The 19,712-nt window shown below is 38.9% G+C and overlaps 1 protein-coding gene across 1 annotated transcript in view; it reads right to left on the reverse strand.

Annotated features, from left to right (window-relative positions):
- C5 (complement C5) overlaps positions 1–19,712 on the reverse strand; it is an 80,944-nt gene that overhangs the window by 3,912 nt on the left and 57,320 nt on the right. The window contains exons 29-38 of the mRNA XM_036432860.2: positions 18,938–19,143; positions 17,499–17,651; positions 14,584–14,646; positions 12,082–12,163; positions 10,817–10,868; positions 5,722–5,824; positions 4,563–4,637; positions 3,968–4,073; positions 2,589–2,672; positions 1,236–1,325 (exon numbers count right to left, since the gene is read on the reverse strand). Of these exons, the coding sequence (XP_036288753.1) occupies positions 1,236–1,325; positions 2,589–2,672; positions 3,968–4,073; positions 4,563–4,637; positions 5,722–5,824; positions 10,817–10,868; positions 12,082–12,163; positions 14,584–14,646; positions 17,499–17,651; positions 18,938–19,143 (1,014 nt within the window). The remainder of the gene's footprint in view (positions 1–1,235; positions 1,326–2,588; positions 2,673–3,967; positions 4,074–4,562; positions 4,638–5,721; positions 5,825–10,816; positions 10,869–12,081; positions 12,164–14,583; positions 14,647–17,498; positions 17,652–18,937; positions 19,144–19,712) is intronic.

The raw sequence follows: 19,712 nt of genomic DNA on the forward strand, positions 1-19,712 counted from the left end.
GAAAAAAAAGAAGAAGATAAATTAGAAAAAAAGAAAGATTATAAACCACACAAAATTCATTCTGATGGCTGTATTTCCATTAAGAGAATTCAGTGTAATATAACAGTAATCATATTGGAGACCAGGATACCTCCTACTCTTATTACTTAACTTCCTGTACGGCTTTGAGAAAATTATTTCATTTTGATAATATTCTGTTACCTCAAAGTTGTCTTGTGGGACTCCAGTGAGAAACTATATGAAAGCAATTGGTAAACACATAGCACCAAATCAATTGTACTGATTTTTTATTTAAAAATAATGCCCTGCCAATTATCAAGAAAAAATATGAGATAGTGTATAATATGCAGAAATAAACATCATAAAGTAAGAATAAAAAATAAAGAAGCTAATTCTAAGAGGAACTTGAGATAAGACAAAATTGTATTTGGGCATTTATTTTAGAGCTGAGCTCTGAAAAACTAGGAGATGCTTTTTTTGAAATGGAGAGTCTCAAACATGGATTTAAATTCTCTACATATTAAAATTATTTAGTATTGATGTTTTACTGTGTATTTGAAGAGATTAAAAAACAAAAAAAGACACCCAAACCCTAAAACCAACTTTGTCTCTGCCTCTGCTCCATCAACTGGGAGAATACAATAAGTATTCAGTGAAATCTTACACCTTTGTGACTTCTCAAAAATTCTCTTTGAGCCCTGGCTGGGTGGCTCAGCTGGTTGGAGAGTCGTCCCCTGCACCAAAGTATTGCAGGTTTGATTCCCAGCCAGGGCATATACTAGTACAAATCTGGGTTGCATGTTGGATTCCCCAGTAAGGGTGCATATGGGAAGCAAACAATCTATGTTTCTCTGTCACATCGATGTATTTCTCCCTCTCTCCTTTCCTTCCTCTCTTTCTAGAAATCAATAAAAAACATTTACTTTGGTGAAGACAGGAAAAAATTGTCTTTGAATATGTTTAAGCACCCTTAATTTAATGGGATATATGAGGATAAAGTATCTTGGCTGGGTGTGCAAATCACTTCCATCATTTTTAATGAAAATCATGTTTCTTGCTGAAGGATAAATAACTTTGCATGTTAATGCTAAAAACTGCTGGTATTTTTCTTCAAAGGAATACATGTACTGTTGTATCCATATATCCACTACATAAAGTTATTGGTCTTCCTAACTGACTTTGTATTCATAAAATGTCATGTTTAATAGAACTATATATTAAACTTTTTAACTTACCGTATGCAATCTCTGGTTTACAGGCTATTTCTTTTCTAGTATCTGCAGAGATTGTCAGATCCAATTCTGGCTGCATTTTTCCACAGTCAGCTGGATTTTGTGAAAAATGGTAAAAGGTTAATGCAAGGAAGTAAACACTCTCTATGGGAGTAAACAGTGCCCATGAGCCCTGAGACAATCAAATATAATATTATAAATACCAGATTCCTAAGACCTGTCTATTTTTTCCTTTTCCATGAAGTGGAACATTATATAAAGCAAAAATAAATAAATAAATAAATAAATAAATAAATAAAAACAAAATCTTGAACATGAGACTTATTCTTAAAATGGATAGTCACTTCACATTCAGCTTTTCAGAAATGTAGATGCTTTCTTTGAAGAATGGAGGAAATTTCCCCACTTTAAGTATAATAAAAAATCCCTTCAAGGAACAAAATGATAACTTCACTGATTTAAAGATATAAAATGATGCAACAAGTACCCAAGAAATATGTACATACTAGAGGCCCAGTGCACAGATTTGTGCATGAGTAGAGTCCCTCAGCCTGGCCTGTGCCCTCTTGCAATCTGGGACCATTCAGGGGATGTCGGACTGCTGGGAGGAACCCCAGCTGGGGAAGGATGCAGCTCTGCTGCCATTCATTCTGACCCCCTGCTATAGCCATGGAGGCAGGAGAGGTTCCCACCACCACAGCTGCAGTCGCCAGCCATAAGCCTGGCTTCTGGCTGAGTGGCACTCCTGCTTTGGGAGCACACTGACCACCAGGGGGCAGCTCCTGTGTTGAGCGTCTGCTCCTGGTGGTTAGTGTGCGTCATAGTGATCTGTTGTTCTAGTTGTTTAGTCACAATGATCACTCAGGCTTATATATTTATAGATTAAATGTTTAGAAAAACAAAATAAAACCAAACCAACCCCAACCCTTATGGAGTGAGTTGATTATTTGTGAGTTCTGGGTCTTTTTCTTAGCCAAAAAAAGCTGTCTTTGATTTTTAAAAGATTGAATGGAGAATTCATTGACTGGGGAGGAAAAAGGGAGAGAAAGGGGGGCCTCTATTCTGTTAGGTTGTGGACCTATTACACGAGAAAGACCAAGTGAAAAGTAAGAATTTCACATCATGTTATCCCTCTAACAGTGAACAACTATCTGTACAGTAGAACACATCAGGTTGTTGAGAAGTTGTTGAGAAGTAACTTTACAGTGCTCAAAGCATCAGCTTTTAAAGATCAGAGATTGCATTTTTATTTCTGCTATACCACTGTTTGTCAGATAGTTTTTCCCAGAATAGCCCCAGATTATGAGTGGCTGCTTTAAAGAAGCATACGTCCTAAACATGTTAAATGACATTTACCTTCTACACATTGGCACGTTGCTCCTTCACAGACTTTCTGAAGTTGGCTATTGGATGTACTATAAAATATGGTGCACTTTTTATCTGTGGCAATGAAAGCATGGTTAGGAGAAGGGGCTTGATCAGTGTACAACACATTTACCACCCTGTGAATCTCACCCATGGTGTCTTGGAGATCACCAATTTCAAACCCTTCTTTTTGCAGGTAAGGCTCGTGGTGATTAAATTTTGAAATCCTTATCCTAGCATGGCCCCTCAAAATGATCTTCCCTTTTGTGCTTGATATTTTACTGTTCAATATTCATTTCTTAGAATTAAAATATTCGGTGCTTCCATGAATGAAAGGAAATACATTATGTTAAATGAGAGACAGTTGAAAGAATTGTAATTGTCTAGGCTGGAGAGGAAAATGTGTGTGTGTGTGTGTGTGTGTGTGTGTGTGTGTGTAGGTGGGGTTAAGTATGTTCTATGCGATTTCAATAGTTAAAACTAGAATGAATGGGTGTCAGAGTTTGGTTCACTCTAACATTTTTCTATGAAGTAGAACTGTCCAAAGTGGAGTCATCGGTCCCCTGAATCAGAGAACTCTCCAATCACTTAATATTCTCAGAAGTGGCCAAATGTGGATCATTCATTCAACATTTATCAGTACACATTATGAACCTGATACTGTATTAGATACTAGGGACACAACAGATGAAAACATTCCATCTGGGCTGGAGAGAAAGATAAGCAAACAAATAACTACAATAAAATGTGAAGATGGCAACTACTCTAATAGAGTTCTCTGCAAAATATGATGAGAATATAGATGGAGTAGAAGTTGATTCTGAAAGAATTTAAAAAGTTGTAGACTAAATGGACTTCTCTAAAAAGGAGAGGTTCAATGAAAATGAGGCAAAGAATTTAAAAGCTATGAATAATCTACCCTGGCTGAAGTTCTCAGTGGTTAGAGTGTCACCCCACACACAGAAGGGTTCCAAGTTCGATTCCTGTTCAAGAACATGGGTTGCTGGTTTGATCTTTCCTCCCTCCCTCCTTTCTTCCCTTCCCTCCCTCAAGTCCCTTCCTTTCATCCTTCTTTATTCCCTCCTTCCCGTTCATTTTCTCTAAAAAATCAATGAAAAAACTATCCTCGAATAAGGATTAACAAAACAAAACAAAAGAACTGGGAGAAAACTAATCCAGTTATTTCTTAAAATGGAGAAATAAAGGGCCAGAGAGGTGAAATGATTTGTTCAAAGTCATGCTGTGGTTTGTATGTGTAAATTGGGATCTTTTGTGAAGAGTTAGTCCTGGGAAAGGCAACAGGATTTCTAGTGGTTCTGTAATAAATACAAAGTAGTTATCTGAAGAAATTTCAGAGTAGAGTTGGTTACCTGGTCTGTGGTATTCATACACTGTGAAAGTAGCAGGATTCAGAAACCCAACTTGAAAAAATTCAAATATCCGAAATCGAACACAAACAAACTCATTGGAAGGAATCTGTTTGGCAAATTCAAGGTTTAAGGAAATTATGAGAAAGAAGAAACTGATAATATTTTAGCTTGTTCATTTTGAATAGTAATCCTATATAATAAATGTCTAATATGCTAAGTGTCCTATCATCCAGTCATTTGTTTAACCAATCAAAGTGTAATATGCTAATGATATGCTAAAACTGCTCAACTGCTCACTATGACATTCACTGACCACTAGGGGGCAGACACTCAAATTGGTAGGTTAGCTTGCTGCTGGGGTCTGGTTCATCGGGACTGAGCTAGATGGGTCAGACATACCCTGGAGCCATCCCCAGGTCTCTCCCTGGCTGGTCAATCTCCCATGTCCCTCCCTGGCACTGATTGTGCACCAGTGGGTCCCTCGGCCTCGCCAGCACCCTCTCACAATCCAGGCTAAGGAACCCCCCCTGAGTACACAAATTTCATATGCTGGGTCTCTAGTAGTAAATAAAGAATGATGGGAGATGGAACTTACTGAATTCAGTTGCAGAATAACATGCCCATCTTTGATTTGGTAGTCAGTTAGTAGTTGATCCACCCCTTCTACAAGCTAAGGGAGGAAAGAGAAAAACTTGAATTTAATTTTATGATCTTTTTGTTTAAATGCATTTACCTAATAACGAGATGTTAGATAATGGTGACATAAACAACTATTAAAAAAAGTGGGGCTCTTCCTCTTGAAAAAGTTGGAACATGCTATCACATGCATTCACAGTTTTTGTGCCATGGAAATATATGTCCTCACTTTGTTAGCACAGATAGCAAGTTAGTTAAAAAAGGGAGCAAATGAAATCAGACATTAAGCCTGATTCACTGGGGAGCTGAATTGGCATTAAGCCTGATTCACTCTGAAGCAGGAAGGTAGCCTGGATTACTGAGGGAGGGATAAATAAGGAAGGGCACTAGGCGCATATGCAGTAGAAGCCAAGATGGTGAAGGGAAAGGAAAGTTCGTGCACAGTAGAAACCAGATGACTGAAGAACTTTGGAGCTCTCACAGTAGGAGCCAAATGATACCATAAAGGGGTGGAGTCTAGCTTGGGAAAATCTGGGAAAAGAATCAGATTGGATAAGGGTATGGAATGCCTGAAGATCCAGGAAAGGAATTAATTAGGTGGAGGGACCAACCCAAGCCTGGGAAAACCCAGGAAGTAGGTTGGATAGATAAAAGCAAGCCTGCTCCTTCTAAAAAAACAAGAAACTATATGGAAGATTATCAAAGACCTCGGAGCAATTGTTGTTAGAGCCTGCCCACCCACTACATCAAGCATGTCAAACTAGCAGCCAGCCTGCAAATAGCATGCCTCATTTATTTGGCCCATTTTAGCCTCTGAGTTTGACATGCTTGTTCTACATCCATGAGGGCTTGTTGTGTTTTTTCACTCCAACAAATCTTGCCACTATTAAATTTCTCCCACACATGTGCCTTTAAAAGTATTTTCTCACTGCACTGCAAGAACTCATTTACACCAGCAACAACTTTACTGAAAAATAAAACTTAGGTGGGTTGTTGATTTGGAAAGAATATTCTGAGTGATTCTTTGAAAGTGACATACTTGAATTAGAGGAAATATTTTTGTAAAATAATGTGGTAAAGAAAACCAAGAATTCATAACAATATACAAAAAGATTTACAGCTCGTAAGTCTTCTGTGTTGGCATTGACTCCAGTAGGCAAAGCGATATCCATCACTGCATGGGAGGACCCGGATGATGATTCTTCTCCACTGTGTTTGTAGCTAAAATAGAGAGATAAAATGGAGTAAATAGATAGATAAGATTATTTAAGAAAAGGCTATGTTCCTTGGTAGGCTTTCATTTTCAAAGCTGGATCTCCACTATAACATATGCATGACAATCTCTGAATTTTTAGTTCCAAGAGGCCTTTTAATAACTATACTAACTCTTTACTCACTTGAACAATAATCTCAATAGAGATGGTAGAATTAATAAAAACCATTCAGTCCAAGCTCTTAACTACATGAGGAAACTGAGGATGAGAGTAAGGCACTTGATTGAAGGTCAGTTACATTACTGCTTCACCTCAGAGCTGCATTTTAGTTCTCATTTTAGTTTTTTTTTTTTTTTTTTTTCCAATAGTGCATATTCAAAGAAGAAAATTAGTTGTATATTGTAAAAAGACTCAATAAGCATGGTCAGGAAAATACTGGAAGGAAATACATAAAATATTAGCAGCTATTATTTCTGCATTGTGAGATTATAAGTGATTACTTCTTTTCTAAACTTTTCTACATTTTCTAAATTTTCCATGATAGGCTATTTATTTTTTAAAAAATGTATGTTTTTCCCCCATCACTATTTATAACTTCTATGCCCTTTTCCGCTTTCACCCACCTCCCTCCCACCTCTGCAATCACCACACTGTTGTCCATGTCCATGAGTTCTCTTTTTTTCTTTTTTTGCTCAATCTCCCCACCAAAGCTGCCTGCCCACTCTTTATAGTCTGCCTCTATTTTGCTTGATAGTTCAGTTTGTTCATGAAATTCTACATATGAGTGAAATCATATGGTACTTGTCTTTCTCTGACTGGCTTATTTCACTTTGCGTAATGTTCTCCAGGTCCATCAATCCTGTTGCAAAGGTAAAAGTGTTGGTAAGCATGTGGAGAAAATGAAACCCTTGTGTGCTGTTGGTGGGAATGCAGATTGGTGCAGCCACTGTAGAAAGCATTATGAAATTATCTCAAAAAAACTAAAAATGGAACTGCCTTATGTCCCAGGATTACACTTTTGGGAATTTATCCAAAGAAACATGAAACACGAATTCAAAAGAATACATGTACTTCTATGTTTTTTGCAGTGCTATGTACAGTAGTCAAGATATGGAAGCATCCCTGATGTTCAACAATAGATCCTATCTAATAAAAGAATAATATGCAAATTGACCATCACTCAAACACATAAGATGGCTGCCTCATGTGGTCAAAGATGACTGCCCCATGTAGACACAAGATAGCCACCACAATATGGCCAGCAGGGGAGGGCAATTGTGGGTAATCAGGCAAGCAGGGGAGGGCAGTTGAGAGGAACCAGGCCTGCAAGGGAGGGCAGTTGAGGGTGATCAAGCTTGCAGGAGAGGGCAGTTAGGGGTGACCAGGCCTGCAGAGGAGGGAAGTTGGGGGAAAACAGAATGGCAGGGGAGCAGTTAGGCATCAATCAGGCTGGCAGGGGAATGGTTAGGGGGTGATCAGGCTGGCAGGTAGAAACAGTTAGGGGCAATCAGGAAGGCAGGCAGGCAAGCAGTTGGGAGCCAACTGTCCTGAATTGTGAGAGGGATGTCTGACTGCTCATTTAGGCCCGATCCCAATAGGCTGGTCAGATATCCTTTAAGGGGTCCCAGATTGAAGAGGGTGCAGATGGGGCTGAGGGACACACATCTCCGTGCACAAATTTCATGCACCAGGCCTCTAGTAAATGTATAAAAAACTGTGGTACATTTACACAATGGAGTATTAATCTGCCATAAAAAATGTTTAAAGGCTACCCTTTGTCTAGGAATTGTGCTTGTGGAAAATCTAAGGAGTAAAGCAAAGAGAATAAAAAGGAAGATTTGCTATTTTGTGGTGGTGATGGTGGTGGGATTTCTGGTAAGAGAGAAAAGAACACTAAAATGGGGATTCAGGAAACTTGGGTTTTATCCCAGTTCTGTTGAGAGTTTCCCATAACCATCTTCCCATTTTAGAGTTCATTTTCTTATTTCTAAAATTAACTATGAAGAAGTATAAACTTGTGTTTTAAATTTGTTTTTAAAATTCTAAAGTTTTAAGCAGAGTTAGAAGATTAAAAATGGAGCAAGCTGGTGGCTCTGAGACTGGGGACAGGGACATAGTGAGTGTGGATCTGGTTCTAGCTTCACTTCAAGATGCTTCAGAGGTAGCTGGACATCAAGAATGGAGCTTGGGCCCTGACCAGGTGGCTCAATTGGTTGGAGCATTGTCTCATACACCAAAAAGGTTATGGGTTGTTTCCTGGGCAGGGCACCAACCTAGGTTGTGGGTTCCATTCCTAGTCAGGGCACACAGAAGAGGCAACAATCAATGTTTTCCTCTCTCTCTCTCTCTCTCTCTCTCTCTCTCTCTCTCTCTCTCTCTCTCTCTCTTCTCCTTTCTTTTCCCCTCCCCTTCTTTTCTCTCTAAAATTAATAAACATATCCTTAGGTGAGGGGTGGGGGGAAGAGTGGAGGTTGGAAGAACAGTCAGGATTAAAGGAAGAAACTGGGAAACCAGCTTTATAAGAGGGAAAATGAATTGATCTCACCTACAGGAATAAGTATAAGTGAAATGGGAGGTATTATTTGAGTTAGTGAGTTGGCAGAGGATCTCTTGTCTCCAATCACACGTCACAGCACATATATGAAGCAGACCCTATTTGAAGTTCAGGTGTAATATTTACCATAATAATTTAAAATATTATAAAATTTATGACTTATAAAAATTTAACTCCACTCCCCACCAAATTAACAATTTAAACAGAATATAAAGCAACTTGGGATGTAATTTGACATCTGGATATGCCCCTAATTGGGTGGGTGAGTGTCACCAGAAGCAGAGAACTCTTACTCACAGATGCAAATAATTTGTCAACAGGATGGAAAGGGGCCTCTTGAAAGGAAAGTTTCTATGAAACGTTGCTGGAGCCTTGATGACTGATTACCATGGTGACGGTTTCAACCACAGAACAGAAACCTTTCTTTCAAGAAGCCCTTTGCCTGCTGCCAAAGACAGCACACTTTTCCAAAGGCATTTTGTTCCAAGAGAAGGAGAAAAATAAAATCCCTTTTTTCTCTTATGAATGCAATAGAGGTTGTAAAAAGCTAAGCACATGAAAGAGGCCTTCTGAACACAGAATCTGTGTGCTGGCATTTTTTTTTTTTTTTAAATCAGGAGAGAGACTATTAGGAGGCAAAGAATTCTTCACGTGAATCAGTACTACACAGTTACTTATCCAATGTAACTTCAGTATCACAGAGCAAAAGTATATTCCAGCAGGCTTTTTTGAACATTGCGTTCCCAGTTTACAAAAACCAAACTATAGAATATTCAATATTATATCTCTATTTGCTTTCTTTTGTGTATTAACAATCTGGAATTAGGCCTCCTGTCAATGAACGCAATATTTTTGATGAGAGCCTTTTTATACAGGGTGGGGCAAAACTAGGTTTATAGTTGTGAGTTAGTAAAAGACAGAGTTTATTCTTGTGTTATTATTTATTAATTATTGTATTATTTCCATACAAACAACTATAAATCTACTTTGCACCACCCTGTATATAGTAGAGTTGGGAAACAGAACTGGAGGAAACTGAGATCTGATTATCCAATATCCAATATCCAATATCCAATATCCTTTATCTTACTCCCGGCCCCCCTGCCACCCCCTCTCACCCTCGCTCTGATTGGCTGGTGGGCATGGCTTATGGGTGTAGTGAAGTGGTGGTTAATTTGAATATTACTCTTTTATTAGGTAGGATTTTCATAAGCAATTTAGGATGGTGGGTGTGGTAAGGAAAATAATGGCTCCCAAAGATGACCAGCTCCTAATCTTCAGAACCTGTAAAATGATTACCTTAGATAGCAAAAGGGACCTGCAGATGTGATTATATTGAAGATCTTGAGATAGGAAGATTATTTTAGATTATGTGGGTGGTCCCAATGTAACCACAAGGGTCTTTTATAAGGAAAAGAAGCAGGAGAATCAGAGGAAATATGATGATGGAAGCAGGAGTCAAAGAGAAAGATTGGAAGATGCTGTGTTTCTGGCTTCAAGCCTGGAGGAAGGTGACGTCCAGAATCTGGAAGAGGATTCTCTTTTAGAGCATCCAGAAGGAATGTAGCCCTGATGACACCTTGATTTTAGGACTTCCAAACTTCAGAATTATGAGAATAATCTTGGGTGGTTTTAAGAATTAAATTTGTGGTAAATTGCCCAGCTGGTGTGACTCAGTGATTGAGCATCAACCTATGAACCAGGAGATCATGGTTTGATTCCTGTGTTTGGCACATGCCCGGATTGCAGGCTATTTCACTAGTGGGGATTATGCAGGAGACAGCATATCAATGATTCTCTCTTATTATTGATAATTCTCTCTCTCTCTCTCCCTTCTTCTCTTTAAATTCAATAAAAATATATTTAAAAATAAATTTGTGGTAAATTTTTACCTAGCAGCAATAGAAAACAAACACAGTTGGCCAATTTAGTGGGCAGATAGCACAGCATCAGTGGTTCTCAACCCTGGCTACCATTAGAATGCTCTCTGTGGGTGAGGTTGGATTTTTGGGTAGTTCTAAAAGCTCTCCACCTGTCTTCTATGTGTAGCCTGAGCTGAGAACCCCTGGCTGATACTGGCCAGGGATTTTGCTGGGCGAAAGTGATGAGAGAATCGTTTGTTTGTTTTTTCCTTTTCCTAATACTTACATCACATCTCTACCTTTCTAAAAGACAAAAACAAAAACAAATACACACACAAAAACTAATAATAAAAATTAGAGTGTTTGAATTAGAAAATGGCCAAAAACAGGAGGAAAAACTATATATGAGCAAAAAATGTAACTGGCCTGTATAGTAAATAGCTATTTAAAAATACCTGTTATATTCTACATTTGAACAAGTGAATAACTTTGCACTTTAAAATTCAAAAAGATGTAAAGCAATAATATAATGGTAAATGTGAGGTCTCGAAGTCTGCAGTCCCCTCTGTGGAAATGCACTCACCTGGCACATGCTACTAGGCGCTTGTATTCCGAGGTGTCTCTGAAGTTGGATGCTGTCACATACAACAAACAAACAAGCAAACAAACAAAAAGGAGAATAAGCTGTTTTTAACTGTTTTTAACTCGTCTGAACAGAATCATTAATGAGCAGGTCTCTGAACACACTTAAAAGTTATTTGTGATTTGGAAGTGGCATTTGTGGTGATTTTAATTAAAATTCATGCCTGCTGACAATACCAATAAGTCTTTAAATCAGAACAATATGCTGCTCTTAAATAACTTATAATTTAAGGAAGGAATAATTTAAGGTAAATATCTGTTGGTAACATGTTTGGGGGAGGTTGTAGGTAGGAAAAGCAGATGCCTGGATTCATGGGTAGTCAGAAGGTTTCATGTAGGAAGAGACCTCTGAGCCACACAGAAAAGCCATCAGGACAGAGGAATAGCACACACTCTAATCCTGGGGTCATGCTTAGAGGAGGACTGGAGTGTGCATATGGACTCACTTTTGGACTGAAAAGGGAGAACTAACCCACCAGAAGAGGGACATGAAGGCCACACATAGAAAAGGGTACATTAGTAAAAGGCCTTAAGTACTGGAGAGGCCAAATTAAAGATGGAGGCAGAGAAATATGTATTTGTCAGAACCCCTGGAATACAGAAAGGGTAAGGGGTGGAAATCCAACAGAATGATAGGGAAATTCAGGGTCCTAGAATGGAGCATTGACACTAAAGTAACAGAAATCCAAATATCTGAAATTAGCATTTTTAAAGAGTAAATTAGTCAAAACAATTTCTTTTTTTAAAATATATTTTTATTGATTTTTTACAGAGAGGATGAGAAAGGGATAGAGAGTTAGAAACATCGATGAGAGAGAACCATCCATCAGTTGCCTCCTGCACACCCCCTACTGGGGATATGCCCACAACCAAGGTACATGCCCCTGACCGGAATCAAACCTGGGACCTTTCAGGCCAATGCTCCATCCATTGACTGAGCCAAACCAGATAGAGTCAAAACAATTTCTTGATCAATAGTGCATACTTTTAGCTTAGTTGTTAAGTTACTTAATATCAGTTTCTAACTATTATTAAAGAGTTACTTCTATTATAATAAATGGCAGTAATGTTTACTCTGATGTCAATCTGCTAAAGAATTTGATGAAGAAATTTTTATTTTGGGGCCAGTACATTTTCCTATTCAGGGAAGCTCTCAGACACTCTGTATGCTTAGGCAAGATTATAATATAAATCATGCTGTTTTACCGTCTATATCCTGGGAGTCGATTTTCAAATGAAAGCTGCAAAATTCCTCAGAGGTACCAATTTTGTGAACTACAGTTGCTACCTGCATTGGGACAAGTAAATAAGATTATATTTAAAGTGGGAAAGTATAAAAGGTATTCTGGTAGGGCTGCTGTTGTAAATGGCATACTTGAAATATCATTTTCAAAATCCAGTGCAAATAGTGTACAATCAAGACCCATTTCCCCAGCAGCTAGACTTCTGGCAAACTCCACAACTTGAAACATAGCTGAGAAGCCCAAATTAAACAAAACTGGCCAGGCAGAATCTTGGTCCAAATTCCATGCAGTTAAATCTGAGCAACTCACTCTTCCTAAGATGTTCATCTTTGAGCTTTACACTCCAATTTTACACATAACATTATAAGGAAGTGTGTTTTTCTCCTGCCCACGTACCACCATGGTAAACAAGAAATTATGGGTTGTGAATGGATGGGAAGGTTTGCGCCTGAAGTAGATTTATTGAAGTAACTAGAAGTGACAGAAAGTGGACAATCCATCCCCTGCACATGCAATCTGATAAACAATCTTTGAAAGAATTGATGTAACTTATATAATAGAAGGGTAATAAACAAATTGACTGGACAGCAGAACTACCAGAATGGCTATGGCCTCACCCCTGGCTGGCCCCACTCCCGAGCAAGCGCCCCCACCTCAATCGGGGGCACAGCTGGCTGGAAAACCGCCTAGTTCCGGCCAGCCCCGCCCCTGAGTAGACACCCCCACCCTGGTCAGGGGCGGGGCCAGCTGGCAAACCCCAGCTGGCAAACCACAGCCCCTTGCCCCAGCCAGACTGCCCCCAATAGTCCCCATGGGGGACTGGCTGGCTGGACCCGACCAGTGCATGAATTCATGCCCTGGGCCTCTAATCTATATATATAAAAGCCAAGTGACCAAAACAACTGGAATGACCCATCACTATGATGCGCACTGCAGCCGGACAACCTCCTATGGCCCCTCCTGCCCATCAGCCCGCCCTGATCAGGTCCTAAATGAGGGCAGGACCCGTGGAAAACCTTCCATGGTCCCTCCCCTTGGTTGGCCCAGCCCCAATTGGCTATGATTGGGATGGGCCAGCCAGACCCCACCCGTGCACAAATTAAAGATAAAAGCATAATTCAAATAATCAATAGAATGTTCATTTATGCTCAGAACACATTTCATTTTATTGTAGTCATTTAGTGGCAAGTTTTCCTAAGCTGTTTATGAATGTCTATGTAGTCTATGGCTAAAATAAAAGAAACTTAAGCCCTTACATCTACACTAATAAAAGAGTAAGATGCAAATGGACCATACCTTTGTGACACCCACCAGCCAATCAGAAGTGAATGTGCAAATAAACCCAACAAAGATGGTGGGTTAATTTGCACACACAGGTGCCAAGTGGCTTGAGGTGGGGCAGAACACTTGCGTCGTTGCCATGGTGATGATGCAGGCGTTCTGCACCACCCCAGTCACTCTGGACCTCTGGGCAGTGTGGGAAGGCAGAAAGGCAGCTCCAGCCAGAGCAAAGGCAGTGCCAGAGCCAGGGGAAGGAAGGCCTATTCTTGCATGAATCTTCATGCATCAGGCCTCTAATATATACCCCAATATATATATGTGTGTGTGTGTGTGTGTGTGTGTGTGTGTGTGTGTATCTATCAATCCCCAATTATGCTGTATAAATAGGATGTGACTATGTTACTAATCATAGAAAACATGTATAAAGTATGTGCATATACATATGTAAATATAAAATTATATATGTACAATATACATATACATATGTACAAATGGCCCTTGGGTTATGTTGGACTTGACATATGTTGTTTTGTGGTTATGTCGCCATCTCCCATTTATTTATTTAAAAAAAAATCCCGTCATTTTGACGTATGTACATATGTGCTTTATGTTTTTTATTATTTATTTACCCCAAGTAAAGGACAGGAATTGTTATCTTTCTTTTAAATTTTTTTTATTGTTTCACTTCATTATTGCTGTGAATGTGTTTCATGTGAGGGACATAGGTGCTTATGTAGGTGGGTTCCAAATTTACAGTGAAAATCATTATGTCACACCGTAGGAATGGATCTCTGACATAACCCGAGGACCTACTGTAAGCACAAAATTATATATGTATAATATACAGGGTAGGGCAAAAAGTAGGTTTATAGTTGTATGTGAAACAGTTTACTCTTGTATTATTACTTATTACTTATTATATTATTTTCCATACAAACAACTGGAAACCCACTTTTGCCCAACTTTGTATGTATATACAGACTATATACATATAAGGTTTGAAAATAGCCATTTTCAAAAAGAAATTGTGAGGACAGCTACTAAGATATCTAAAAAGAATTAGATAAATAAATCCTACTTCAGTCATCATTACCAGAGCACAGATTATTTTTTAACTTTGTGGCAGAGTCCCTAATGCAAGCACGTAACTCCCAAGTAAGTCAGTTCTCAATGAAATACTTACATGCACTGTAGCCAAGCCACTGTCATATCCACTACGGACAATGAGGTCATCATTGAGAGGCACCTAGAAAGGTGGATGGAGAAAGCATGCTTTCTTTTGTTATTTAATAGGGAGGGAGGAGAGCAATGAAAATAGTGAGCTGACACCTGCCAGCGTCCTCTCTCAAAGCTTTTGTGGGATTAAATGAATAAGGCATTGAAGATCCTATGCACATAGTAAAAAATCCTGGAATTTCCTTTCGCTTCTACATGTAAATAAGGTTTCTAAAAGAGCCTAAGTAAGTCAGCAACACCAACATGTCAGAAGTCACTTTGATTACACTGTTGTTTGTTTATGGTCTGGTAAAACTGGATCTTAACCTCCTTTGCCAACTAAATAAATTCCTTTCAGTGCCCAGCATCCTATGTGCCAAAGGAGATCCTTTTCGTTAACAAGAACAAGGAACCTCAACATAACTCTAAAGAAGGTATAATCTATCTTTTCCCCTCCCACCTTCTGCTTTGCACACCTCTTTCACCTCCTAATGGTTTGTTTTCTCTACTTACTCTGGTCTCTGCTAATAGAAACCTTGGCACCTCACCCAAACTCATTAGCAGCCCACCCAAGCCTGTCAAATCTTTAGGTGCTACTGCTCTTTTTCCCTCTCTGCTAGGAGGAGACTTGAAGACATTAACTGAGTTAGTTCTCCTTCTAGAGGAAATCTATCATACAAATGTTCTCCAATCTGTGCAATGTATGGGAGAGATCATTTTTGAGCAAGAGGCCTGAAGAGTTGGTTCTTTGCTCACTCCAAGGCTGCCACCAACCTGCCTTTCCCCTCTACCTATCACCCTAGAGTAATAGGGATTCTGTGTGAATGAAAGGTTGTCAGCCCTTCCTCAAAATTTTAGTAAATGCAGATTAATAGGCCAACTTTCTTGTTCTCCCTGATGGGATATGGCAGCATTTGCAGTAAATGAAGATACTGCAAGAGAGAACTGTTCTATGGACAAATAAGAGGCAAATGTACACTCCACTGTGCCTATACCCCATTCTTTCCCAGAATCACCACACTTAGTCACATACAGGTCAAAGACAAGGGAATCCTGTGCTAAAGAACTTATTTAACTTCATTTAAACTACAGTACCCCATCAAACATTTTTTCCCCCCATATAACACATTTTAGGAAATGCTGGAGTAGAGAATTCCAAACTAGATAAAAACAGTCCAGGTTTCACACAAAGGCAGCATCATGAACTAAGGTTTAAATTATTTTAAGATGACAAGAAGCCTTTATTGGCATTATTCCTATAAGAGAAGAATAATTCCAGCTACCTCAGATGGTGGTCTACCATGCTCTTTAGGCCAAGAGCTCCCCATTAGAGTTCAGACCCTTGTTCAGAATGTGAATGTCTGGTGAACTCTAAATGTTCCCAGGGAAAGGTTACCAAACTGAGGGCCACAACTACAAATGCCTGCAGCAGCCCAGGCACAAAGTAAGGGTGGACATAAATCAAATACATGTCACATGACTGGTGGGGACTGTAACAAATTGAAGAACACATACCACTGCTAACAGCACTCTATTGCTAGACCTTTGTTTTTTTTTTTGCATAAGAATTTGAAAACCAGGTTGAAATCTCTGAATTTTAAATGTTGGAATATGTCTATGTCTACATCTACATCTATATCCACATCCATCTTTCTATATATACACAGGGTGGGGCAAAAGTAGGCTTACAATTGAGAGTTCATGAAACAGAGTTTATTCTTAATGTTATTATTATTTATGAGAGGTCCAGAGCATGGATTTGGGGATTGGAACAAAACTGGCTCTCTGACATCCCCAGAGGAGTTCCAGATTGAGAGAGGGCAGTTCTTGGGTGATTCACCCTGGGATTGGGCTCCCTCCTCTCTGGTTCTGAGTGTGTCACCTGAGAACTGCAGCTGCCAAGTCACCACAGCTAGAGAGCTTCTGCGTTGAGCGTCTGCCCCCTGGTGGTCAGTGCGTGTCATAGCTATGGGCCAGTTGGCCAGCTGTTTAGGCTTTTATATACTTAGATTAATAATAGTATTATTTTCTATATGAACAACTGTAAACCTACATTTGCCTTACTCTGTATATTTGCTATGAGCTATTAGCTTTCAATTTTTATATTAAATTTTATTTCCCATGCTTATGTCTTTTCACAAACAAATTTGTGGAAAATGTGAACAGTAAGAACTATCTCTAGTTATTTGTACATTTAAATATACCTTAAATAATCTAAAATGTGGTAATTAGAAAATAGGTACTAAAAAGCTGTATATTGGCAGTTACTATTATTAATAGTTTTTCCAATGTGTCCTTCTCTTTGGGAAATTGTAATAGGCTGTCAGGGTTTTCATTTTTTTAAATGAAGTAGTAGCAAAGGACATGGGCAAGTTGTTGGAGTACCTAAAGGTCAATTCTAATTTAGCCATAGTCTGCATATGTGACTAGGCCAAATGGAACCACTGGAGGACTCCATAACTTGTCTTCTCTTATTCTCCTGCTGTACTTTAGTACATGCTATTCTTTATGTCTGGAATGTTCTTCCATTTCTTCACCTGGCAAATTCTTTCAGATTTAATCTGCCCATCTGGATACCTTTGACAAACTCCTCTTACTTCTCAGCCTTACTCAGGAGGTTCCTCTCTGACTTTCCATGCATCTATCAAGGCTCATATTTTTCACTGCTGATTTCACTCCCTCCCCACATACACACAGGTTCTTTGAGCTTTACTTTTGAATCTTTAGTGCCAGGAAAAAGTAGGCACCCCTGCTTAGAACACAGAAGGCACTCATTGTTTAAGTAGTGAACATATATTGTACATTTGTAAAACAAGGGGGGGAGAAACATGATTTTAAAGGTCCCATCCAATTATAAAATATCATAAAACATTTATCATTTACCTCTACTGGTCTTCCAAGGAAATTCTTCTGTGTTAACTTATAATTTTGAAAACCACCTTTATGCTTGTAAGAAACACTGATATCCATGTTCAGATGGTGTTTTTTAATCAGGAGTGAATATTCTGTCAGGCCCTCGATGGCATTAATTGTGTCCTATCAACAAGCAGCAAGGCACAAAAATAGGTTTAGCTTATTTATATGCTCTCCTTTCTTATGGGTGGGGCAGTGTTTGGAGATGAAACTTCAACTGAGTGAAACTGGTTAAGGGTCCCCTTGTGGAGGTGGAAGAAAGTTCTCTCCTTCCCCAGGGACAGGAAGGATGTGTGGCTTCAGATCCAGATTCTCCATAATCCTGAATGTATATGACTACAGGCAAGTTGCTCTTTGAAGAATGACTCCAACTCCTTGCATGACTATTTTCTTTTCATCCTTAGGCTTCAGCTTGAAGCCCTAAATAACCTCCCCTTTCCCTTTCTTAAGGTTCCTCCTTCTGCCCTTTAGAGCATTCATCGCAATTTGTAATACTTTTATGCATAGTTTCTTGTTAGCCTTCCCCATTGTAATGTAAGAGTCAGAAGGAAAGTATTATATCTTTCCTGGCATCTATTATTTAGTAGTATGCACATGGCAGTTATTCAACAAGTATCTGTTGAAAGAATAAATGGATGAACTCAATTTTTCTGGATCTCCTCTTTCTCATCTATAAAATTAGGAAATGTAATCATATTAGAGTTTTCAAATACATGGCTATCCTGTCTGCCCATGTCCTTGGTAGCCAATGCTAATCAATGAGTCAATATTTCCTGGGAAGCCTATAGATGTATCCAAGATGAAACACATTTGCCCCCCAGAATTAGATGATCACTAAAGGAATTCTGAAGAACCCATGTAGCTCTAAGTTTTATATACATATGCACACACTCTGTAATTGTCAAAAAAATCCAGGGAACAGAGAAGATACTAACATTTGAACTATACTTGAATATCAATACAACTATACTACACAAGTATATAATAGTTTTAATGTAAAACATGTATGCAAATGAGTTTACCTTGGTAGATAAACATGTAACAATCTGTATTTCTCTCACTTTTTGTTTATTTTAGGGGAAGGGAACATCAGTACTTTTGTCTACATGGCAGCCACTGTTTATTACATAGGATATAACAATTGCTGATACCCTTAAGAATCATAAAGGAAGTGCTCAATTTACAGAGTCAGGAGAACTGAGTTTTTATTTTGACTCACCCACTAACTCCCTGAATGAATCTCTCAGGGTTGACTTGCTCCTCTGTGTTAGAAGGGTGTCAATGAAAATAACCTCTATGGTTCTAGTCATTTACTCCTATATACAGCATGCCAGAATAAATATGAAATGTGTGGTGAGGAAGGTAGCTAATACGTTTCAGGAGGATAAGATAAGAAAAAGAAACATTACCTGGGTTGAATAAAAGCCACCTCCATACCTCTGTTCTTCAGATAGCCATCTGATGATTGGGTTAGCATAATTCAAATCATTCAAGTTCAAAATGGTAAGTAAAGCATAGGCAGTGGTTTCCACCATATGTGCTGTACCAGGGTTAGGTACAGGGCTATCCAGCTGTTGATGACCATCTTTCCAAAAGCGATATCTGGATGAAACACCTAACCATCAACAAATCATATAGATTAATATGATTAAAAAATGTGAATTTGACATAGCAATTGTAACAGATTTTTAGCAGTTTCTTCCGATAGAGACCTTCTGATTTCCAGAAGTTTCTTATTCTTTTATAAAAACTCCTCAAGGTGACCAATACAAAACAAGATCCCTTTATACAGTGCCATTTGTCTTTATTTGAAAAGGTCAACATGGAACGCCCACATCTTTTGGTAGCCAAGGATAGTTCTGAGACTCAATTTCCAATGGGGTAGGGGTTTTCCACCACACCAACAACCAATTCTTGGACACCTGCAGGGTGCTGGAGAATTGAACTCAACTTTGACCCTATCTAGTCTGAGATAGATAACATCAAATTTCACAGGTTAAGAATCAGCCCTACAAGATGATTTCTCTGCCAATCCTCCAATTCAGATGCTAATCCCAAACCTGTGTTGTTACCTGTACATCAGATCAACTGGCTATAAATTTGAGGTTCCAAAGACCGTCCCCTCAGTTATGATTACTTTGCTAAAGCTGTTTACAGAACTCAGAGAAACATTTTACTTACTCA

Source organism: Pipistrellus kuhlii, unplaced genomic scaffold, assembly GCF_014108245.1.
Source record: "Pipistrellus kuhlii isolate mPipKuh1 unplaced genomic scaffold, mPipKuh1.p scaffold_m20_p_12, whole genome shotgun sequence".
Classification (NCBI taxonomy): domain Eukaryota; kingdom Metazoa; phylum Chordata; class Mammalia; order Chiroptera; family Vespertilionidae; genus Pipistrellus; species Pipistrellus kuhlii.